Source organism: Heloderma suspectum, chromosome 11 (assembly GCF_057233095.1).
Source record: "Heloderma suspectum isolate Gila_16-S chromosome 11, 16-S_ref, whole genome shotgun sequence".
Taxonomy (NCBI): Eukaryota; Metazoa; Chordata; class Lepidosauria; order Squamata; family Helodermatidae; genus Heloderma; species Heloderma suspectum.
Window position 1 is genome coordinate 18,944,350 of NC_139468.1, and position 25,197 is coordinate 18,969,546.

Consider the following 25,197-nt stretch of genomic DNA (forward strand, 5'->3'; position numbering starts at 1 on the left):
GAGACCTGGGTTCAAATCCCCACATAGCCATGGAGCTTACTAGGTGAGTTCTTTCTTATCCTAACCTCCCTCACATAAGACTGGAGGGGGGAAAGAGAACCATATACACCCCCCCCCCCGAGTTCCTGAGGAAGATTGAAAAATAAAAGAAATAAAACAAACAAACAAATAAATAAATAAGGGCTGCTGCTATTTGTCTATGAGTTGAGATAAGAAGTCTGGGGCGGGGGGGGGGGGAACGGACCAAAAAATGGGGAAAGGGGAATGGGAACATTCAGGAATTTTTCCCCCATGTTTTTTTCCAGGAATGTTTTTTAGGAAATTTTGAAAAAATATCCCCCCGCCCCAAATGTTTTCTTTTTTCTGATCCCCCCCCTCAAGCCTTCACAACTCTACCAGTGACAGAACACAGAATTAGTTAAGAAATCCCCCCAGAGTTCCCTAGATGGCCATACCCCTTCCCCACATCACCAGGTCAGTCCCAATCCTCCACCCCCCCACTCACGACTGCTTGGTGAGCAGTCCCACCCCCCATTCTAAAAGGCTGAAATGCCTCTCCTACGGTTTAGGCCAGAACTACACCATGCCCAGATCTATATCTTGTGTCATATCAATTCAATCCTGTCATGGTAACACTGTATCCCTCTTGGGCATTTATACCTCGTAGGCCACACAATTACATTTGTCGCGGTATTTTGCATAATGTGGAATAAAAAGCAGGAAATAACACTACAAAAGCGGTATATCGAATGTGTAATGTGCCCCAGCAGTTATCAGTGCACTTCAATACTGCTATAATGCAGTAGTGTAGATGTAGCCTTAGTTACTGGCAGTCAGAGCTCTAAGCTAAAATTCTGGTATTTTCAGTATTTTCCACCTACAACTTATGCCTTTGGCTCTGGCCACCACATTAATGCAGCCTCCGAGAGCTTCTCAGAAATTGAATTTGGCCCTTGGGCTGAAAGAGGTTCTGCACCCCTGCTGGAAGGTGCCACAGGACTCTTTTTGTATGTCTGCTGGAATTCCAACCCAGCTACCACTCTAGAATTTCTCTTGGATTTGTATTTGAGTAGGAGGTCACTGGTTGCTGGAAGCATAACCTTAGTTTCCCGTACCCTAGAGAAATTCCTTCCTCTAGCATTCTCTTCTTCTTATTTCTCTTGACCGCTCGCTCTTCCAAACCTCCTTTCTGATACCTCACTGCTTCCCTTGGCCTCCTGGCTCAGCAGAGCCATTACTCAGTGGTACAGCATCTGCTTTGCATACAGAAGGTCCCAGGTTTGATCCCCAGCATCTCCAGGTAGGGTTTGAAAAACTCCTGCCTGAACACCTGGAGAGCCATTTTTGCCAGTCAGTATCAACAATACTGGGCTAGTAGGACCAATGGTATATGACTCAATATACAGCAGCTTCCTACATTCCTATGCTGTCTTCTCAGGTCCCTGCACCCCACTTTTTCTAGGCCCTTGCTTTAGCCAGAGGCAGCACTTCTGCCTTCCTGCTCCCTCTGTGACATCAGGGCAGTTTAGCCAATCACTGGCAGGAGCTTCAACACGGCCATCACAAAATCCCTTAGTGCAAGATAGTCCAACTCCGGTGTATCTCATTCTTCTTAGGAAATGTATCATCCTAGAAAGATAGAAGCAAGAGATGTCCTCTATGGTTCTGCAGAACTATGCTGTTCTGAATGAAGGAATGGACATTCAAGTTCAAGAAGGATCCACCTACACTATCCGTCTCTTATGTTAATGGTCCATCTGTGAATTCAATTAGTGCTTGTGAAATTGCCACATCTGCAATTGTGAAATTGCCACATCTCTCTATACTTGAGAGAGAGAGAGAGAGAGAGAGAGAGAGAGAGAGAGAGAGAGAGAGAATGAATTCTAATGCTGGTGGCCATGAGCTATTTAGAGGAGAACTGATTATTCCTGGAGGTGTATAAAAATCACAGCTTTTCACACTCATTTGCAATTATATTCTTAAGGATTCCGCTAATAAAGTGAATAAGCTTAGACCACTTGAGAGAGGAGGGGAAAGATCACTTGGTTAAGAGCTGTAGAAGGGAGGCAAGCTGTTTTGAAATAATAGCCAAAGAGTAGCTCCTGGCTGCTAGTGTATATATGGAACAACTCTTGAGATGGAGATCAGTGAGATTATTTAAATCACACCATACTGGTTATGAGTGGGTGGTATCCCATAGCATAAGTGGTTCATGTTTTCTTTTTTGCAGACGTGGTCAAGGGTGAAAAGGTCAAGCCAGTTTTTGAGGAACCACCTAACCCAACAAACGTTGAATCCAGTTTGCAAAGGATGAAGGCAAATGACCCTATGCTCCTAGAAGTGAATTTGAATAACATCAAGGTACTCATATCACTGTTGCTAATCTGATTGTCCCATTCCACCAATGGAATTTGCAAAATATTTCTTAGTGGTCTCCGTTTGTTCTCCAAAGCATTTCCTCATTCATGATGGAACGGAGGAGGAGGAGACAGTGAGAGCTCATTTAAAGGTTCAGAAGGCCAGATGTGCAGATGAGATTGCATGATTGAAGTCTCCCCTAACATTGAAATCTTTCAGCATGGACAAAGTTACTATCTTGGCAATAAGGCTAGACTTAGAAGGTGGAGACCTGCAATACCAGCAAGTTTTGGGAGTTGGAGCCTTTAAAAGACCAGTCACCAGGCCTATAAAATCAGCTGATGGGAATGGCAGTTCACTTGTGAATTGCCCCAAAAAGCAAATGTGCATCACCAAAAAGGAGGACAGAGATTTGCATAAAATTTGTGTATGTTAATTTATATGTATAGATGCAAATTCAGAAAGAATTGTTATAATTTAAATAGCGGTACAGTACATCTCACCATAGTGTGGAAGACTCTGACTAGCTGACCTTTGTGCTTTGTTCAATCTGCTGTCCAGGCCCTATTGATGGGCAAGCTTAAGGCCCAGCTCTTTCTTCTGATGGTTCTTTATCTTTATACTGGATTTGGACTGGATAGCCCTTCAAATAGAGGACCCCTTCAAACAGAGGACTGTCTTCTTTAAAGAAGACAATGGCCACCCTTGTTATTTGTATACCCTATGGTGGAAGTCTATCCTGTGGGAGGTTTGTTTGGCCTCCTCACTTTTTAGCTTCTGCTGCCTAGGTCAGGTGATTCTGTCTAGGTGGGCTTCCGATTAGCTCTTTAGTAGCCTGGTTTAGCCATGGTAGTCTGTTTAAGGTACTATGAGACTCTTTGTCATTTTAAATTAATCTGCCGTACTGTCTTTTTTGGGTTGTTGTTATGATGGTTTTGTTGTATTTTTAAAAATCTTGTTCGCCATCTCAAGTGCCATTTTATAGTGGAAAGGCAGGATAAAAAGTCATATTAATAAGTAATAATAAATGCAAACCTCAGAATTATGAAGGTGCTGTTTTTGGAAAGGGTCATTCATTGATGGTCTGGGATACAGGATTGTCCAACACAGCATTGGAGTCTCTCCTTATGGCAAACACAAAGTCAGATACTTTAGATGTAACCTACACAAAATGTGGCCAGTATATTATTCAGAGGAATTCACTAGGAGAATAGAAATGAAGCAAAGATAAGTCATATCTTGCAGGCATATATATCCCCCAGTGTCATAAAAGCACACAAGTCAACTTTTCAAGTCACACAGTGATTTGTTGTGTGGGCCATAAATGTGCCATAACTGCCTTTTGATCCATAGGTTATAAAGCAGCAACACCTGTTCACCCAGGGCAACCTGTCAACACTAGATGACAAGTCAGACCCATTGTCTCCAACTCTCAATACCTCGATGCAGGATTCCTATCAAGTGACTGGAGTAGGTTTAATGAAGGTCATATTGGCAACCTACCAACTTGATTATCAGCCTGTCCATATAAATGACAGCTACTAGACTCCATATTAGAAATTGTATTCTAGAATTTTTGGCATGATTGAAGTAGTGATGCAGCTAGGCAATTTTAGACTTGGGCTTTAGTCTTGGAGAGGGGGAGATAGAACTTTAGATGGCCATGGGTATTACATGAGTTGTGAGGTACACAGCTAACATTTCTCTTCCCTTCCCACCACCATTCTGTGCTTTATAATGGCTTCTACATTCCATATATGTTAGAACAAAGAACAACAACACACAACTGTTTGTCAACCCTGACAAAAGACGAAATACTCTGAGCATGTGCAGTTCTGCATTTTAAACTCACTGAAATCATAGTGCCATCATGACTACAAGAATGAAGTGGAGTTTTCTTCTACTGCCATCATGCTAAACAGATTGACTTGGAAATAAGCACCATTTCGTTGTCGAATAAGATAATATATATTTAGGGGCAGAATGCTATGCATGTTTAGACAGAAAAAGTCCTACAACTCCCAGCATTCCCCAGCCACCCATGCTGATTGGGGGATGTTGGGAGTTGTAGGACTTTTTTTTTTTTTCTGTCTAAACATGCATAGGATTGTGCCTTTAAAAGAATAATAACATGAGCATCTGTACATGCCTGGCTGACCGCTTCCTAACTATGAAATATTTTAAAGGTAAGAAGGGAGAGATATTGGTGCCGGGCCTGTTTGACACTTCCCCCATCACCTGCTGCTCTGTTGGTGGCTACTTGGGGGCCCCTGGGCTGTGGGGACCCTGACGTCAGCCCCAAGGTCCAGTCCTACCTGCACCACTGGATTGAGGCCATAGGGTTAGCTTGTTCCCTCAAACGAAAGCAGTTTATTCAGATTAAAATCCAGTGGGTTGGATCCAGACTTAGTCGTGATTAGAGTAGGCCCACTGACATCAGCGGGACAAGTTATGACTAACTTAAGTCCCACTGATTTCAATGGGTCTCCCCTAAGTATGACTGTACCTGGATCCACCCCACTATCTATTCAAATTGAGTGATGCTTGTATTTTCTCCATCATATAGAATATCCCAATTCCAACCCTGAAAGAGTTTGCAAAAGCTTTGGAAACCAATACCCATGTGATGAAATTCAGCCTGGCAGCTACACGGAGCAACGACCCCGTTGCAATTGTAAGTTGAAAAAAGTGTTCTTTGGAAAGAGAAAATGTAACCCTTGGCTAAAATCGTATTGTTTTATTTTAACATTTTAATGATACTGTGAGCCACACCCAGAGAAAGTTGTGTGATTGATCAATAAAGCTGCAGTGTTTGAAATGCTGACCAGTTCTGTCCCTGGAAGTGCAAACTCAGATTTAGCTTTGGGGATGCACCATTTTTGAGATTTTGTCTATGAAATTGCTCTTCAGTGAATGTCTTTACTCTGTCCTGTTCAAGGAATTCACTCTCTATCCAGCATTAGCACATTCCTTTTTTGGGGTGCGAAGGCGCAAGGTGGAGATATGAGCTCCTGTATTTAACAGCTGTAAGACTAGTAGAAATACAACAGGAATAGCTCTCTCCATTATTGCACTTCTGTGACAGGAAAGCCCTAACCTGTTGTGTTTCTGCCTGCATGCTGCTGTTAAAAGGCACCAAGAGTCCCAGAAGAGAAAACAGAAATAGCAGCAAACCCCCCGCCCCATCTTCATCCAACATACTAGCTGCAATGCTTTCTGGATTACAGGGTCCTATTTTAGAGTTCTAACATCTTTGTAGGGATGTATGAAAGTCTTACCTGGCTCCGCGCCAGGCAATCCGCAGTGGGGGGGAGGTGCTCCGTCCCTCCCCCTGGAATCCTCCCTGGCCAGCTCCGCTCTGTGGCAGCTCTGAGTTCTGGCTGCGGCCGGGCTGCTGTGGCCGCAAATGGCGGCTGTCGTAGTGGCCATTTGCGTCCTTGCAGTCAGCTGTGATAGGCTACGTAAATATTTACGTAGTCTATCACAGCAAAGAGCAGGGATGCCAATGGCCACTGCTACACCATTTGCGTGGCTGCCTTTACTGTGATAGGTGACATAAGTATTTACATAGCCTATCACAGCAAAGAGCAGGGGTGCAAATGGCATAGTAGATTACATAAATATTTACGTAGCCTATCACGGCTGACTGCAAGGACGCAAATGGTGGCCGCTATGATGGCTGCCATTTATGGCCGCAGCAGCCTGGCAGCGGCCAGCCGGGAAACCAGCTGGAGCTGCTGCCGCATCCGCCGCTGCATCTGCCGCCAGATAAGCTCTGTCCCGGGGGGATTCTGCGGGGTGGGGGGGGGGAGGCTGTTCCACCACAGATTCCAGGGGGCTGGATTCTAAAGAATCTGGCCTCACTGGAGTCCATGGCAGAATTATCTGACATCCCTACATCTTTGATTCATAAGATGCATTTCTTTCTTAACAGCATTCATACACAGAAGAGAAGAGCATGTCCACATGCTCAATACTAGGGATGGACGAAAGTCCCTTACCTGGTCCTGCAGCTTGCTTTGCGGTGGGGGGGAGGCGCTCCGTCCCTCCCCCCAAAATTCTGGGTGGGGGAGAGGCACCCCGCCCCTCCCTGCCGAAGTTCTGGCCGGGGGGGAGCGCCCCGCCTCTCCGGCCGTGGAAGTTCTTCTGTGGGGAAGAACGAGGAAGTTAAAAAAAAAAACTTGATAGGCTACGTAAAGGTTTATGTAGCATATCATGGCTGACTTTGGGGGGGAAAAAAAAGCGCGTATGCAAATGGCGGCACCCATGGGTGCTGCCATTTGCGTTCCTTATTTTGGCACAGGTAGTCTACGTAAATATTTACGTAGACTACGGAAAAAATAAGGGCAACGCTATTTGCGTTGCCCTTATTTTCGCCGTAGTCTACGTAAATATTTACGTAGACCAGCCGTGCCAAAATAAGGAAACAAATGGCGGTGCCCATGGGCGCCGCCATTTGCATACGCGCTTTTTCCCCCCCCCAAAGTCAGCCGTGATAGGCTACGTAAACCTTTACGTAGCCTATCACGTTTTTTTTTAACTTCCTTGTTAATGTCCATTTGCGTACACGCTTTTTCCCCCCCCCAAAGTCAGCCGTGATAGGCTACGTAAACCTTTTGAAAATCTAACCATGATAGGCTACGTAAATCTTTACGTAGCCTATCACATTTGTTGGTTTTTGTTTTTTTTCACTTGGAAATGGCGGCGGCAGCAGCCGGTTGGGAGACCGGCCGCCGCCGCTGCACCGCCGCCGGGACCCGCCGCCGCGAGGGACATTCGGCGAAGGTAAGTCCCATTCCAGGGGGTGGCGAGGGGGTATGGCGGACCGTTACTCCACCAATTTCGGGGGGCCGAATGCGTTGGCATTCGGCCCCCTGGAGATTCGTGGAGAAATTCTCCGACATTCCTATACAACACCCCTCCCTTCTTGCCATCCCATTATGCCCTGCTACTTAAATTGTCTGTAGAAACAATAATATTCTGCTGATTATACTGGCCAGGCTCCAATATGCTACATTTTCCTCCTGCTGAGAATCTAGCCCCAGCTTTGTATCTTCCCTTCCTCTAGGGCAAGGGTGCAGAACCTCAGGCATGCAGGCCAAATCTGGCCCACCCAGGGTCCCAATTCAGCCCTCTGGGGTTCCCCAGATGGCCACACCTCCTTCTCTTGGCCCCACCCCTTCCCACAACCCTCTTCTAGCATCTGTATGATTTCCCTCCCATTTCACATGGTTTTCCCCCCATTTTGGAATGCCTCCTCTGAGGCTTAATTACATAAAAACATCAGAAGAGCCCTGCTGGATCAGACCAAGGGTCCATCTAGTCCAGCATTCTGTTCACATGGTGGCCAACCAGCTGTCGACCAGGAATCCACAAGCAGGACTAGTGCAACAGCATGCTCCTGCCGATGTTCCCCAGCAACTGGTGTACACAGGCCTACTGTCTCTGCGACTGGAGGTAGCACATAGCCATCAGGACTAGTAGCACTGATAGCCTTCTCCTCCTCCAGGAATTTGTCCAACCTCCTTTTAAAGCCATCGAAATTGGTGGCCACCACTGCATCCTGTGGTAGCGAATTCCATAGTTTAACTCTGTGCTGTGTGAAGAAGTGCTTCCTTTTATCTGTCCTGAGTCTCCCACCAATCAACTTTAGGGGATGACCCCTCTGGGTTCTAGTATTAGAAGAGAGGGAGAAAAATGTCTCCCTATCCACATTCTCCACACCATGCATAATTACTGGGAGTAAGAGCTTTAAGCTAAAATAGGTTGGTGTTTTTGGTATTTTGTCCTTACCCCCTTGCCTCGGCCCCGGCCACCACTGGAATGCAGCCCATTAGAGCATCTCCAAAATTTAATTTGGCCCTTGGGCTGAAAAAGGTTCAACACCCTGGCTCTAGGATCAGCAGGGGAGCCCTCCCGTGACGTGAGGGAGTGGCTAGAACACAGCAGATCCTTCTCACTTGTGTGCCCAGAATTGTAGAGGTGAAGAGACCTCCCTGAGCTGTAATCTTTCAGACAGAAATGCAAGGCCTTTCTTCTGAAGAAAGCCCTTTAGGGATGTTTCATAAAACTTGTTGGTGTTACTTGGATGGGGCCTTGTTCTATGATTTTCAGCCTGAGGGCCCAACCAGATTTGATATTAAATACATCTTTGCATTTAAGACGCATGCTTTTATACATGTCAACAGCATCAGGGAGGTGCGATCAGGGTCAGGATCATCGCAGCGAGGGATCTACAGGTTTTGTCAAATCCGTTCCATCTGCACTTTGCGGATTGTCAGGTGCCTTGTGTTCTGTTGTCCCTTCACTGATAGAATCAGATTTTTTTCCAATTTCCCAAATTTGCACAAATCCGCACTTGCAAAGATGCGCAACTCCCCTCAAAATGCGCATTTTCATGCTTTGGCCTATGGTGTTTTTTAAATGTATTTTTCTATCACTAAATTTACATAAAATCCCAGATTTTTTTTTTTTTTAAAAAAAGTCTGCAAGTCCACGGAATCTATGCTACTCAGGAAAAGCCGGTCCACTGCCGAATCCACAGGTCAGATTTATAGAAATCCAAACTCATCTGATTCCATTGCAGATTTCTCTGGCATCCCTAATCACAGGCATGGAGGGGAATTTAACTCTCCTCTGCTCCCCACTGTGGTCCTGAGGAACATCTCTCCTCTGAAGCTGGTATTTGCATTGTGAGGAAATCCTCCATTGGGGGTATCTGAGCCATCTTTCCACACATTCTCTTTCCATGCTTCCATTTAAAATGTCTGAAGCTGTGACTTCTGCATCTCCTCATGGGACAACACAGAAGCTAGGCATGTATATAGACTAGAGTCTCTTGTGTATCCTCTTTTGAGTTCCCCCCAGATAATATTCAAAGCCACCTTCAGTTACATGTAATGTGTAATTAATGCTATGTTTTGTTTGTGTTGTGTTTATATTACTCCAAGGTGTTCTTTTTTAAAAAAAATCCTATAAACCACTTGGAACATTTTGTGATGAAACAGAGTAAAAATGAAATAAATCTAACCAAATAATTAGAAGAACAGTGTGGTGTAGTGGCAAGAGTGTTGGACTAGGAGCTGGGAGATCCGGGTTCTAGTCCCCACTCGGCCATGGAAGCTCACTGGGTGACTTTGGGCCAGTCACAGACTCTCAGCCCAATCCACCTCACAGGGTTGTTGTTGTGAGGATAAAATGGAGAGGAGGAGGATAATGTAAGCCACCTTGGGTTCCTTGCAAAAGGAAAAAAGGCGGGTATAAATGCAATAAATAAAAAAAATATTGATATATTTTGAGGAGGAATCGCAGGGCCAGCCTGAGGCATTTTCCTGCCTGAGGTGAAGAGCAAGATGGCACCCCCTCCCATTCCCTGTACAAAATCCACTGGCAGTTGAATCTTTCTTCAGTACTGTGAATGGGACATTGTCCCCAACCACACCTGAAGGCAGCAGGGCACAGGGGAGGCCACATGGCACACAGCTCTGTCCTCCAACACTTTGCTGCTGCTTCCCAGAATCTGCTGCCTGAGGCATCTGCCTTACCCTGCCTAATGGTAGGGCCAGCCCAGAGGAATTGTAAAAGGCACACCCTCAGGCTTCAGGAATTCCTAGATACTTACCCCATGGTAGGAGGCTATATTTTGAGGGGGCACACTCCATATTCTACATGTGGATACGTGTTGTATCCTGAGATCCCAACTCTCACAACTTTTCTCATCCCTTCAGGCTTTTGCAGATACGTTAAAAGTGAACAAGACACTGAAAAGTCTAAATATAGAATCCAATTTCATTACTGGGACAGGCATCCTTGCCTTGATTGATGCTCTGAAAGGGAATGAAACACTGACAGAGATCAAAATTGACAATCAGGTAAGGAAAGGGCATTGGACTGAAACTTAGCATTGGCTAGAATCTAAAAGGTGTAGCTTGGCCAATGAAAATCAGCTGGAAGGAGGTGTTTGGGGTCTGGTAAAGAGGCTGAGGTCAGAATGGTAGGAAAAGGCTCTTGATTTTCTTTAGTCAATAAAATTCAACAGCATAACAGCCCTCACTGGGAACATGTGAGGAAACATAACATTCTTAAGTTAGCATATATTTTTCATACTCAGAATTGTGTTTCTGGATCCAACCAGTTCCAGCCCTATTCAGGCATTCTGTACCTGAATAGGGCAAACACACATTGAGAGGGAGTGCACTAGCCCCATCCCTCTCTGTCATTACCTCTGTCGCCCTCTACTCATGGAGGGAGACAGTCTGAAGAGGAGAGCCTCCTCTATCTGTGGAGGCTCTCATGCGAGCCAGACTGCAGATTTTTCAGCATTTTCACTCGTGTGGAGAGCAACCATGTATACAGGAGGCTCTCCTCTTCAGACAAGTAGAGGGCGACAAATGCAATGAGGGAGAGGGGCAGGGCTGGAGTGCATGCAATTGCTCTATTCAGGTTCAGAGCATTTGAATAGGACTTCCATCTAGCCTTCATCCACAGCTGCAATAAAACCTAAGTATGTGTAACTCCATTTGCACATATTCAGCCCTTGTTGCCCTTGCCCCTCCATTCTCCCCCCCCCCCACATCTACCTTTAGGGCCAAACTGGATGTGAACATTTGGTGTTGTATAGCTGGTTTTTAATTAAATAGCTGGTGCAGTGATGGGAGGGGGGTGTTGGATTGGGACCATGGTTTGCAGGGGGAGGGCTTTAACCCTTGGCCCCCACTATGGTTCTGATTAGAATCCCCCCCACACACATCAATGCCTCCTATTTAGAATGGGAGGGAAGCTTTCCTCCCATTGCATATAGCAGGCCTGGCAGGGGTGGGGGGATTCTAATTGGGACCATAGTTGGGGCAAAGGGTTAAAGCCCCTTTCCCCTCCCACCATGGTCCCAATCTAGCTCCCCCCTGCCCCACTATTTGTTTAACAAAAGTCAGCTTTGCAATAGCAAATGTCACATCTGATTTGGCCCTTCGATTGCAAGCCCTTTGGGGCAGAAACGTGGTTTTGCACATAAACCAATGTGCGTTGAAGGTGCTCTAGAAATAATAATCAAGTGGTGGGAAATCAAGTGATGTCCATGCCTATGTGGGCCACCCCTGTGTCTCTTTCCTCCAGGCGTCAACATTCCCATCTCATTCTGGTTCCTTTCCCAGAGGCAGCAGCTTGGCACAGCAGTAGAGATGGAGATTGCTCAGATGTTGGAGGAGAACTCGCAGATCCTCAAATTCGGGTACCAGTTTACAAAGCAAGGCCCAAGAACCAGGGTGGCAGCAGCCATCACGAAAAATAATGACCTAGGTAAGGCACAGGCTGTGGGACCTCCTTAAGCATTTCCCAAGGCAATGTTTTCCCCCTAGATTCATCGAGGAGTAGATTGCTGCTTGTGGGGTGGGCACAGTGGTGCCAAACGTTGCTCTACAGAAACCCTTTCTCAGAGTTATGATTTTGTGCAATGGGACGGGGGGGATCCCATCTCCTGCATCCAAATTTCAGACTAGAGAAATGCCATTAGATCAAGAGCATCTCTACACCAGCCTAAAATCCTGCATTTAAAAGAGGGCTTTCTGCTTCCGTTCTAAATACAGGTTTACAACGGACTCCCTTTACATGCACTTCCTTTTCCCCCTCCCCTTTCCCCCTCCTTCTCTCCCTTATTTGAGCCTTCCATATGTTTCATTGGTCTAGCTCCTCTTCTGGCAGCTTGTCCTTTTTCACAGAGAGAACTCGAGGGGAACACAAGCGGGGTAATTTGATAGCTCATTATCTCTGATCTATTTAAACATGGAATAAAGGTCATTTAGTGCAGGAGACACCCTGGAGGTTAACGGCATCATCTATAGGGCCCACGAACTTCTGTGAAGGACCAATCTCAATCGCAGGATAAAAGCTCCATGTGAAGGAGCCCAAAGGAACTTTCCTGCCTCCTTTGGGCCACAGCAAAATGATACTTATATGCCCTATCAGTCAGTAGTGATGGCAAAGAACTCTAATGCCATTCCCCCAAACGAAATGGAAAGAACTGTAGCCTAGAGGCTGGCGACTGTAGCTGTAGAAATGATACTGATACTCCTTTCTCCTTGTCAGAGGAGTTTTGGTTTCACCAGAAAAGAAGCCAGAGGGGATTCCATGTAATGGTGGAGACAAGACGATTGCATTGACATTTTGATGGCATGGTGTAGTGTTTACAAACTTAAGTTATGAACTGGAAGCCTTCCTTCTAAGCTTAGCCATGAACTCACACAATTACCCTTTTAACCTACCGCTGAAGTAACACAATAAAAACTATAGCGCCTGGGATTTGTGTGTCTTGCAAGCTGAAGCAGAACAAAAATATTGTCACGAACATCCCGCTAAAAAAGTGACGGCCTCATTCTCAGTATTTCAGCAATCCTTCTTTCTTGTTTGTTTGGATTTCCTGACATCTCTTGCTGTGCTGTGCATAAAGAAGCGAGAAGAGGAGTGTTTAACATTCCATAGCAACCAAAGAAACACACACTTCTGTTTGTCTAAGCTAAATAATATGAGCCAGTGAAGATAGATGGATAAGGAAGCTATCTGTATTTTCTCTTCTTAGCTTGCAAAAACACCAAGACAACGAGCTCCCAAAGTCTCTTCTGTTTAGGGAGAGTTGGGTATCCTCAGCACTTTTAAGTGCCCATATCAGAATGTATGAAGTTCTTTTAGGAGCTGCTCATGCAGAAGGGTTGGCAACCTCTATCAGTTACCATTATTTACGCCAGCAAGGAATTCTCCTATCCCTTGCTCACAGACTTTGATTGTTCTCAGGTCAGTGTGTGTGAACTTTAAACTTCACTGGGGAGGGGAGAACACATGCTTTGTATGGAGAAGGTCCCAGATTCTGTTCCCAGCATCTCCAGGGAGGACTGGGAAAGATTCCTGCCTGAAACCCCAGAGAGTTTCTGCCAGTTGGTGCGGACGATACTGAGCTACATGAACTAGTGGCCTGATCCAGTATCAGGCAGCTTCTTATGTTACTGCTGATCCTCCTTTTTTTGTACCTAAGATTCTAAGCTAAGGCTGCTACCTTTTTTTTTTTAACCAGAGTCCTGAGGTGGTGGGATGTTCACCACCACTTCAGGCTGCAAGAAGGTGGACAAAAGCAAAACAAAACACTCAGTGCAAGTAAAAGAATAAAGTAAAAGAGTACAGTAGGGAGAAGCTAGGCTGAAGGCTTCTTTCCTGAGACTAAATTTTTACTGGCAGAGCTTCTTATGTGGCAGAGCTTTTAAAAAATGCGATCGCCCACATCACAATCTCCTTGGTGCATTCGCTTTGAAATTATTTTACTTGCGGTCTCTTCTGTTTGTTTAGCAGTTGTATTTTATGGGTATTTTAATGTTTGCTTATATTGTAAGGCACCTGGAGTATTTTTTTTTCTGGAAAGGGAGGGTAGAAATGGTTTTTAATAAATATATTTTATTATAAATAAATAAATAAATAAATAAATAAATGAAGTGCTGCCCTCTGTTCTAACATCACAGGACTTCACCACTTCAATCTGCTGCTTATGCAGAATGGTCCATTAATAAGTCCCAAAAGGAGGAGGAAAATCACGACTGATACTGTAGTGTGTGGTGTAGTAGTTAGTGTTGGATTTGGGCCAGGGATGCTTGGGTTTGAATCTCTGCTCAGCTGTGAAGCTAATGGTGTGTTTATCTCTCAGCCTAGTCTACCTCACAGGGCTGTTGTGAGGATAAAATGTTATAATTGCACTCAGCTCCATGGAGGAAGGAACAAATACCAATGTAAGACATATATACAACAGTGTATTAACCACTTTTACAAAAACAAATGTTACAAAATTAGAAAAGTGCACCTTGACCCCAAGCTGTGCTTTCTCTCCCCCCCGCCGCCTCTCTTTAGTTCGCAAGAAGCGAGTGGAAGGAGAACGTCACTAGCCGTCCCTTGGAGGATGCGAACACGCTACCTGTCTAAGACAGCCGTTCCATCAGCGATCTCAGAAAATTCACTGGTCTTAAGGGAAGACACTGGAAAGTCTTTAGAATGAGGCTACTCATGTTCCATTACCCTAATTCATCCCCCTCCCCTCTTTTAAAAACAAAATGACCCAGCCTGATTTTCTTTAAAATATTCACTTAAATAATTTTTTTTTGTTTCAATTATGTAAAGCCAAATGCACACTGTGCAGGTCAAATTGGCTTTCACATGGAGCTTCTAAAACCACTACAAGTCTTCCTTTGGCTCCCCGCCCCCCTCCAATTTCTTAAGAAAGAAACAAAACAGCTAAAAGATGCTGGATGCCAGATAGGGCCCTTTTGTTACCAGGTCTTACTGAGGGCTGCTGGCCTTTCTCAGCCTGGCTAAATCCTACCTGCATAAGGAGCAGTCCATGCAAAGGAACCTTGTCATGCAGTGCTCACCCTCGGTTTCCGTCCCCAGCCATCTACAACGGTGCTCTGAATTCAGATTGCTCTGAACTCTGAGTCAGGGCTGACCCAAAGCCAAGTGGCACTAACCCACCCCCCTCCACTAACGAACAAGCATTAGAAAATTCTCCTGCACAAACCCCATTAAAATGAACAGGAGCTGCCTGCTGGATTGTGCCTCTCGGGTCAGAATTGTCTCTCGCTCCTAAACCCCACCACCTCATCTTGCCTCATAGGGCTCACTCCACTCCACGTCCATACAGACCACGACTTACCTTACTAGGTGGTTGAAAGGGGACCAAGAGTTCATTTTAAAACAACCACCCACAAGAAGGCAGGACCATCCTTCTACCAGCACTCCCCGCCAAATGGATCGAGCTTCAAAATCCAGACTACAATGTGCCATAGAGTAGGTACACTGCAGAGAAGAGCTTACTGAGCAAAGAGATGAATTGCATATTGACTCTGTTCAGACAGCATCCTAAACCACGGTTTGCACTAATTATAGTTGAGAACCCAAACGGTGTGTTATAATATACAGGCAAACCATGGTTTGAAGTTGCTTGTTTGCTTTCATTTCTTTCATCTGCTGAGCAAACCATGGTTTAGAGCTGCTTTAATTTCCCATCTCCTCTGCCCTCCCATTTCTCTGGAGGTGGAGAAACATCCCTAAGTACAGTGTGATAGTTCAGCCATCACACCAAACCATAGTTAGCACAAACCATGGTTTGCAAACCTCTTTCAAATTATGGCTTCTGATACTGGTTTCCTGGCTGATTGCAAACAGTGGTTTATTAATCAGACCAGTCTTCCTAACCATAGTTTGGTGCTGTCCGAACTGAGAGAACAAGTCAAGCTATATGGTGTAAGGGCCCCCACAACCATCCTTCCAACTTGGGGGGTCACCTGGGGAAAGAAATCCTTCCTGTCCCCAAATATGGTGACAATTCAGATCCTGAGCAAAATCCCTTTCACCAAATCAGCCCAAAGGGAATTTGTACAACTGGGTACATGCCACCAAACCTCCTGTTCCTGATTAAGGCTCTGTTGTGTAAACCCATTGGTGCAATCTGGACTAAGCTTGTAAGTATTGTCAAAGCCTACTTGTTTACATGTGTTGGTCAGGCTAACCAAGTTCTCACTCAATTCTCTTTTTGGGTGATGTCATGTAACAAACACTAGTTTTGCCAAATCTAGAATAGCATCAAGCTTCACATGGCTTTAAAAAAAACAAAATCAAGGGTTGTGTGTGTGTTTTTAACAGGAGGCCAGGATTGTCACTAAAAGTCTCTAACACAGACCAGTGTTCTAATAAGCAGGAGATGCTTATTATTATTTTTAAACTGCTGTTTGTTTGTTTTTTAAACCCTGATACTGTGCATTTATTACTATTACTTGCCACTGGGGCCAGATCTACACCTTGTGTCATATAATTACAATCCCGTCATGGTAACGCTATATCCCTCTTGCGCATTTATGCCTCGTAGGACACGCTATGACAGTTGTTGTGGTATTTTGGATAATGTGGAATAAAAAGCAGGAAATAATACTACGATAGCAGTATATAGAATGTGTAATATGCCCCAACAGTTATCAGTGCACTTCAATACTGCTATAAAGCAGTAGTGTAGATTTAGCCTAAGATTCAGTGATTCCCAAATGCAAACCTATCTGTGAGGTGTAAAAAAACTAGTGAGTGGCAGTGCAATCCTATATAAATCTACTGAGAAGATCTACTGAGAAGCAAGCCCCATTGAGTTCAATGGGACTTATTCCAAGGTAAGTGTACATAGGATTGAAGCCTAAGTTATCAGGCTGCAGGAGGGGCTCGCTCAAGTACAACCAGCACAAAAAGCAACGAGCGAGTTCTACTTTGGGGTTTTCCTGAATAAAGACACAGTTCCATCCATGAGTCCCCTTCTCAGTTGTCTGAGAGGTGCTGCTTTAGGTGAAAGTCATTAATATATTTACAGCAAAAGCCACAGGTCTTGCCAGTAAATGGGAAGAGGAGCGAAGATGACAAATAAGGGCCATTTCGCACTTGAGGCCAGCCTTTCCCAAGCTGGTGCCCTCCAGATGTGTTTGACTGCAACTCCCATCATGCCCAGCCAGCGTTCGCCATTGGGAATGCTGCTTTACCCAGAGCGCACCAAAGTTTGACACTGGGCTGCAGTGCGTGTACCTATACGGTACACCCATTTGCAAATGTGTCTGACATATCCACACTTTGCATTTTTAGTTGTACATTTAAAATTGTCTGAGGTGTGCAGGTTAAAATGCACCAAAATGTAATGGATGAAGAAGCCCTTAGAAAGGACCCATTTGCCAGTTCACATTTCTTTAAACTCAGAAGTCAGCCCATTTTACAGGTTCAGGGAAACGTTGCAGGAGCAGGTGCAGAACCACAGCAGTGAAAACACCACCAGTCTGTTACTGTTGGGAGATTGTGAAAACATTTATAGTTCATAATGCAATTTAGATCTTCATTGTGTGCAGAAATTAATGTGCAGTATGTGTTTTTATTGTCTGTGCCTTTGCTTGGGTCTGTAAATTAATAACCTCATATTTATGTGTAATTACAAGGTCCAGATTACCGTTATTTAAGAATCATTGCTTGTTCCTGAACCATCCTCAATTAGCGTGAAGGGCTGTAGCTCAGTGGTAGAGCCCCTGCTCTGCATGCAGGAGGTCCCAGCTTCAATCCCCCGGTAGGGCTAGGAAGGAATTCTGCCTGAAACCCTGGAGGGCTGCTGCCAGTCAGTGCTGACAACACTGGGCTAGATGGATCAGTGGTCTGGCTCAATATAATGCAGCTTCTTACGTTCCTAGTGCTGCTGCCTCCCTCAAGGAAGTGAGGAGAGGAAACCATCCATTTGCAGATATTTTATTTTTTACATTTATTATTCCATTTACATCCTACCTTTTTTGCAAGGAACCCAAGACAGATTACGTGGTCCTCCTCCTCTCCATTTTATCCTCACAACAACCCTGTGAGGTAAGTTAGGCTGAGACTTAGTGATCACTCAGTGGGCTTCTTGGACGAGTGGGGACTAAAACTCAGGTCTCTCAAGTCTAACCACTACACCACACTGTCAGTTCAGTTTAATAGATGCAAATGGAAAACTTAGGCTAACGTAGAGACTGACATTTAAAAACAGCTGTCAGGCCAAAACTAAATAGCCCTTGATAAGAGTGATTTCAAAACTGGCCAAACAGAAAATTCAGTTAAGGCCAACTGACATGCGACAGTACAGTCCCATGTATTTAAACCCAGATGTCCCCCAATAAAGTAGGGCATGGGGTGCAATGAAAAACACACAAAAGCCTGTGTGGTGGAACCTTCCCCTGCCAACTCCCCCCTTCCCCATTTTCTCCCAGGCTCGCTTCTGCGCCTGCACAACCCTTATGGAAGTGACCGGCAACTGCAGAAGCATGTCGTAGTGCCGCTGCGTAACAGCGCCGGTTCATTTCAGTGAGGCCTGTGCTTGCATACAAGCAATCGCTTGACGCTGCAGTTATCCCGTAATTAATATGCCTTTGTGAACTCACCCTCAGGGTAGTTACTTATGACGGACTCGTGGCTGTATTTGTAACCTTTGGAAACCTGTGCTTAGCTAGGGTCAGTGCTTTTATTATTGTTATTATTAACCCACAATACTCTTAAAACACGTTGCCGTTTGTCAGGGTCAGTGCCAGAGGGTCCGTCTTCCCTGGAATTGTGAAAGGCTAATGAGCAGAGCATGTGCAGAAATGGGATTGTGCTGTATCCTATTTCCTGCTTTCCAGAAGGCACGTCCGTTATGGAGACAGCCTGGTGGAAGGTGTGCAGTGTGCTGGAATTAGGGTAGGAAGGAGCAGTGGTATGGGATAATTTATTGCCTCACATTCCTTTCTGAGAACGTGGCACAGCTTTCCAAACATGCATATCTGAATTTCAAAATATATGTACAGGGCTGGCTGCAGGCTGAGGGCCCTTGGGGAAGGCACCCTCAGTGGGCCCCCAACCCTCAGGGAGCTGGCCTCATCACCATAGTCGCCAGCTGCTATTTCTCCTCCTCTTTTTCATCATTGCTACCACTTGCTTGCCAGACAGGCAGAGAGCCAGTGAGTGATGGCTCCTGCTCCTCCTTCTCACCACCACTGTTGTCTGGGCCAGAGTGAGACACAGGTGAACGAGCAGGTTGCAATGGTGAAGAAGAGCAGATCCAGGGGACTTTGGTCAGTGGGCCTCTGTTGGGGTGTGGGCCTGTGTTAGGTGCCTGACCACACCTACTTTTGATGCCAGCCCTGCATATATATCTGAACTGATGCTCTTTGGGGTTCATTAATATTGTGCCTTCGTAACAGCTGTATGGCCAAGGGCAACTTAGCAAACAAATACAGATGTGCCTCAGGCACACCAGCCTGCAGTTAAGCATGCTCACAGATGCTTGTTCCAGTTCTGGAAGGGCAGCGGCTATATCGCCTATATCGTTGGGGTGCTTTCTCATGCGACTTTTTATCCAGGCTTGTCATGAGCCACTCACTTGTTCTCCTGGTGCATGTAACCAGGCAGATGTTTTTCAAAAATAGTTTCATTCCCCCCCCACACACACCCATGTAGTTCAAAAATGTGTATGTAGGCAGGTGTGCTAGTAAACTTTTTTTTTCTTATGATACAGTAATTTGTGTGAATTTATTTATGAGGCAGCTTTTATTCTTATTTGCCCCAACTGGCCCATGGAATATGAGAACATTGCCATGCTGTTTTCTTAGACTGCAGTAGCTCCACTGACATAGGAAGGGAGCCAAATGTGGCAATTCCTGGTCAATTGGTGTCTGATAAATTAGTTTAATTCACCAAAATTAACCTGAGAGCTAGAGAAGAGCTCAAATGATTCTCATTGCTGCACAGACTTCCTGTTGTTGCAGCTAGTAACGTTCCGTTCGTTTATGTTTCTGTCCCATAAGCCAAGAAAGCTCAGAATTTTAAAAATACATTGCAGCTAAATTGTTTTAATGTATGCAGAACTGGAAATTCATATAAGACACGGCAAAAGAACGAGGCAATGTTCTCGGAGCTCTGTGACGGAACGCAGCTATTGGACTCCATTATCTAATGTACAGCCTATGGCATGGATTTAACAGCCAGTAATGTGGGAGGGTATCCCAACAGGCCATTTTTAGTGTGGGTTTTTTTTTATTTTCAAATTGCAGATTCATGTGACCGCAGGACAGGATGGACTTATGAGTGGACATATGTAAGCAGTGACATGGAAATGGACTGATTTGCCAACCCCTAGTTTCGGCAGACGTTCACTGTGTTCTAAGGCATTTGTCGTCAGGGTGCAGAATGTGCTGAAATCACTTCCATCACACACAGAGAACGTCTGCCTCTCGGGAATGTGTGAGCTCGCTGTCTAACGTGTGGCTGGGCCAATTTGCTTGGAGCTGCTCATTGTGAAAACCAGCATCTCTGCATGGGCCCTAGGGTAAAGGTGGGGGTGTTTTCTGGAGCTGCTGTTCTGCACGTGGTGGCGACTTCCATGCAGTTACACTTCCAGGTGCAACTTCAGTGGCCTCTCACACACCTGTGGCAATCACACAGGTTGCCGTCACATGCGGAACAGCTTGTGAAAATTGCACGGAGATAGCATTCCTCACAAATCTCATTTCTGCGCAGGCGCAGCCCCACTGTTACCTGACAGTGGGGGGAAACGTCAAACTAAACAGTTATTCCATTCCCTCCTGCCCAAAGATTTCCAACAGTTTGAACTCTTAAAGAGTTCAACAGTTTGCACTCTTTAAAAAGTCTACCATATGCATTACATATTCCACAGAAAGCTGGCTCTTGGATCATTTCATGCTGACATACTTTTAAAGGTGGACATCCACTTGGTATATAAAAAGGGGGTTCTCTTTGCCAAGGGAAGCAGTCTTTCCCAGTTTCCACAAATTTCCCACCACCACATATTTATGTCTACTGACTATTCATCAATGTCCCCTTCTTCATTTTGGAGAATGCAAGAACAGCACAAGATAAACATAGTAGGATTTTAAGACAGACCCAGTTCATATGTTTCAAAATACCCCATGTGAAGTGGCTTGGTCTTTACAGCTACATCAGGAAGTAACATATGAACCAAGCCCACTTGATACATCTAGAAGCTCCACTCGTGCAATTTCTCTCTCTCTCTCTCTCTCTCTCTCAAAAAGATTGGGAGAGGCCATAGCTCAGTGACAGAGCAGATGCTTTGCATGCAAAAGGTCCCAGCTTCAGGCATTAGCATCTCCAGGTAGGGCTGGGAAAGATTCCTGTCTGAAACCCAGAAAGCTGCTGCCAGTCTGTGTCAACAATGCTGAGCTGGATGGACCAATGACCTGACTTGTTATAAGGCAGCTTCCTGTGTTCTTTGAATAGGGCATCCTGGGGATCTGGCGTTGGCATGTAGACCCTGGCTGATATGTTACTTCCCCTGCATGACTGCAGCAAAGGGCTGCTCTGAGAGGGAGATTCTTAAACCTATGAACCAGATTGCTGTGTTCCTTGATTCTTGTTTTATAGGGGCCTCTCAAATGCCAAGGAGCTTGTAATTATAATTGAAACCTCTCTATATATGATGCTGTATTTGTATGTCATAATTCTGTTGTGGGCATCCTGGCTGCTTTTTACTGTATGGCAATGTGTCCATTGTTGTATGTGCCCTTTGATCCAAGCCATATAATGGATATACTGTGCACATGTGAGTGACATGTTGTAAGATTCTGCTTTGTTGCCTAACCCAGCCTTGTAGCCTCATTCATCCTTTGTCTCAGTTCACCTTGGCCTACCTTCTTCACTCATGGCAGAGTATACAAGAGCTGTGGCATTTAATCAGTTAGATTAATCAATTAGAAATATTTTGATCATGTGCTCCCAATTTAAAAATAGTTTTTAATATATCTAAAATGCTGTAGATGGTGGCTGATCATGAGGCATATCTCCTATATGCTGGAGGAGGAGGAATGCCTTCTTCTAGAATAACACCTGCCATGACACATGTGTGCATTGTCTAAAAACAAAGGAACTGTGCTTTATTTTTTCTTTAGAACGATTGTTTTCCTCATATCAAAATTTAGCTAAGTAATTAATCCACTAAAATTCATACAAAGGTTTTGTTAATTGGGTGTCAGCCTTGGCAAATATGGACAACTGCTTACCCATTGGTAGGTTACTACATGGTTGCATGTATCTACTTGGCAAGTTAGTTATATGGATGGTTACAAATTACCATTTCCTCACACACCTGCACCCAAGGTGTGGCAAATGTTCTCCTTATCACCTGGCAGGATGATACTGATGACATTATTCTAGAGCACTTTCCCTGGCATTATTCGGTTGCATGAATGGGTTCACAGTAACATATTGCCAAGTGGTAAGAATTTTACTATGAATCTACCCTCATTCAGAAATCCAAGGAAGCAGAGGAGGGGTTGTAACATTCTCACACTTGGCAGGAGTTGACAGATGTGAGCCAGCTATCATCCTTCCAAGTGGCAGGGAGAATTTAAGCACACTTTTGCATCTGAGCAGAAATCTGGGGTAGCAAGGGAATGATAAGATTATCTTCAGCATTTGCTGGGACAATACAGATGGACCAACTGACAAAGTGATTACATCTGCATGTAGTAAGCTCTGTCTTGGTAAAAGATTGTCCATATCCATCTATGTGAAAAACCTAATTTTTGAGTAGCATATCAACTTCAGCAGCTGGCATATATTTTAAAGTCTCCTGGGTCACAAGTTGGTGCTGCAGCCATTCATCGGGATGACTGTACTCTTTTGTTCTGTTTCAAAAATGGTGTGACAGGCAAAAATTTCATAATAAAGCTGTTTGCACTGTGGTGATGCCATGACAGGAAAACCTTCTTTTTGAGTTAAGCAGCTGTTAAAAGCATAGTTCTGCCAGAAAGAAAGATGGTAAACCTATCCGTGAGCTCCTGGTTTGGACATCAGGTTGTTCACAAAAATGGATGACTCTTGTGAATGAAAAAAATCTCCCCAACTTAGTAGTTGAACCAGCTGTAGAGGCCAGGGTACACAGTCGGCAAATCTGCATGATGTACTGAATGCAGGTAGGAGACTGAATAGCTTGCCTTCTTCCTGACATGCTGGTTATATATGGGGATCACTCAGACATGCGTTCTGCTTTCTGCAGTCTGAAGTGGGAGAATCCAGCAACCGGTACATTACATGGTACTACTGATTATGCAGCTTGGGTATAAAATTCTATGCATCTTCTACTGGGATTTATTTACAAAAGAGAGCTTTCCTTGGGTGTCTGTTCTTGGCAGATGCTTTCCCATGTATCCATTTCAACTCAGGTCAGCTGATCAATCTGCAACTGAGCATGCTTAATCCCAGGGAGTCAATGAGAGTAACTTCTCACAATGCTTTTTAAGATTCATGTTGCCTTTAGGCACATCTGGAGCAGGTTTTAGTGTGCTGCAGCCAGTAAAACCATCTTAATTGATTTTCTAAGGCAGCCTTGTCAGAGGAATACCTAAGCAATTGGCTGGTTGCCTTACAATTCAAGTTGACTTGACCCAAGGCTTACATTCTGAAATTAGGGGTCTAAGGATTTGAACATCTATCTAGAAAGGGCCTTCCATGACCAGAAGGAGTCTTTCCATGGATGGAAGCGCCTTCATGACTGGAGTGACAATTTTAGATATTGCCCCATATACTTTGATCTGGAAGTCTTTTCCTCTAATCCCAGATGTGTATGATCAAGTTGGAGTTAATGCTTATTATTGCTTTTGGCATTTAAAACAGGTTACAGGGCTGAGGCCTACCTCGTGTTAAACCCTAATCACCAGACCCAAAAAGGAAATTGCTGGTGTGTGAAGTTACTTTTGCCTAAATTAGTTAAGAATCAGATGGCTACAGCAAAATTTAGCATAGCACCAAGCACTCCTATAGGTACTCTGGAACCCATACCTATCAACTGTACTGCTTCCCAGCACACAACAAGACTGACCTATGGAAAGTAGAAGATGTGACTGGCAAATCTGATCTTGATTCTGAGTCCACATTCCCTGAGTAGAACTGAGAATGAGATTTTTCAAGCAGTTTCTACTCCTAAGCCAATGTGGTTGAGAAAATGAGATGTCTCTGGTTGTGGTTCATTCAGCAAGTTGATAAAATTCACCAGTGGCATTTTATGCATCCTGAAGATCAGTTCTGAGGCATATTGGGAAAGCACTAGATCCTAGAACCCCCTTGGATACCTGGCTATCTAGATCAAATAATGGAGAGGTACTGGCCTTATCTTCCCACAGCCTCTCTCCATCCCTTTAAATCTGATGATTCAAGCTCAGTTCACACATTAGGTTGAAGTCAACATTAGTTGACCTTTTTTTAGTAGTTTTGGTGGGGAATGAGACCACATCTGTGCACCAGAATGACACATGGCCATTCTGTAATGCATACAAGAGGTTGTGATTCATGATCTGAACATGTGAAGAATTCACAAGGATAGTTCATCGCACTCAAATGCACCGAATAAGCTCAGTGCATGGACTTCAACCTGGAAAATCGCTTATGTGAACTGGTCCTTTTAAAACCCAAGGTTTGCAGTAGTTTTACTTCCCGGGGAATAACAAGGACTGCAGCTGCACCCAAAATCTTGATAAAGGCTTTTGAGGGAGGAGAAGGCTTTCTGAAATTTGTGCAGCTTGCCTAACTAGCCTTAAGTCTTTCAAAGGGGACACATTGATAACCAACACAGGGAGATATATGTTATGCAGACATAGGGCAATCCTAGCCCCATTTACAGGGGAGACCTGGGGCTTCATCACACAAGGCTAAAAATCCTGCAATTTACTGGGGCTTCTGCTTCTGGAATCTTTGTGGGATTAGATTGGGTCCTTTCCACATGGCTTTAAAAAACCCCTAAACGTCTATGTGTTTCATTTCAAGGCCACTAGGTGGCACCGCTGTTTTAGTTGCAATAAAAGCAACTTGAAACAGTATACCCTCATTTATATCGACTCTATGGTGGGAGGAAGGAAAATGCCAGACTCTCATCGTCATGGAAAACAATGCAATAGAGCTCACAAAGAGCGGGAGTTCCCTGGAGGAGGGCTGCATCAGGTACAGGGCCTGCAAACTTTTGTAAGCAATCTCCATAGCAGGATAAAAGCCTGGTGTGAAGGAGCCCCTGGAGGGAACACATATAATAAGATGAATGCAAGCTCAGTTGCCCTGTTTCTAGTATATAAGGGTTAGTATTTGCTTTAGCATTGTCCTAAGCTCCACTTCCAAGCAGATGAGAGTCATATTTAGAAGAATAATGTGACGCTCAGGAAAACATTAGAACTTCCATTATTAAAAGAAAGAACTTGGCGAAAGGGTTGGAGATTAGCTAGCCAGTTTTTCACATATTGCTGTTATTTGGGATTTTTTTGTATTTTT

General features: G+C 44.6%; 1 protein-coding gene across 3 annotated transcripts in view; it reads left to right on the plus strand.

Annotated features, from left to right (window-relative positions):
* The window catches only part of TMOD2 (tropomodulin 2), a 71,472-nt gene that overhangs the window by 40,664 nt on the left and 5,611 nt on the right, over positions 1-25,197 (plus strand). For 2 of the 3 annotated variants that reach the window (XM_084817089.1, XM_084817090.1), the window contains exons 6-10: positions 2,231-2,361; positions 4,925-5,032; positions 10,086-10,229; positions 11,508-11,652; positions 14,239-15,135. In XM_084817089.1, the coding sequence (XP_084673215.1) occupies positions 2,231-2,361; positions 4,925-5,032; positions 10,086-10,229; positions 11,508-11,652; positions 14,239-14,273 (563 nt within the window). In that variant the 3' untranslated portion in view covers positions 14,274-15,135. Of the gene's footprint in view, positions 1-2,230; positions 2,362-4,924; positions 5,033-10,085; positions 10,230-11,507; positions 11,653-14,238; positions 15,136-25,197 lie in introns of those variants that run through there. The other variant, XM_084817088.1, reaches the window with a different exon arrangement.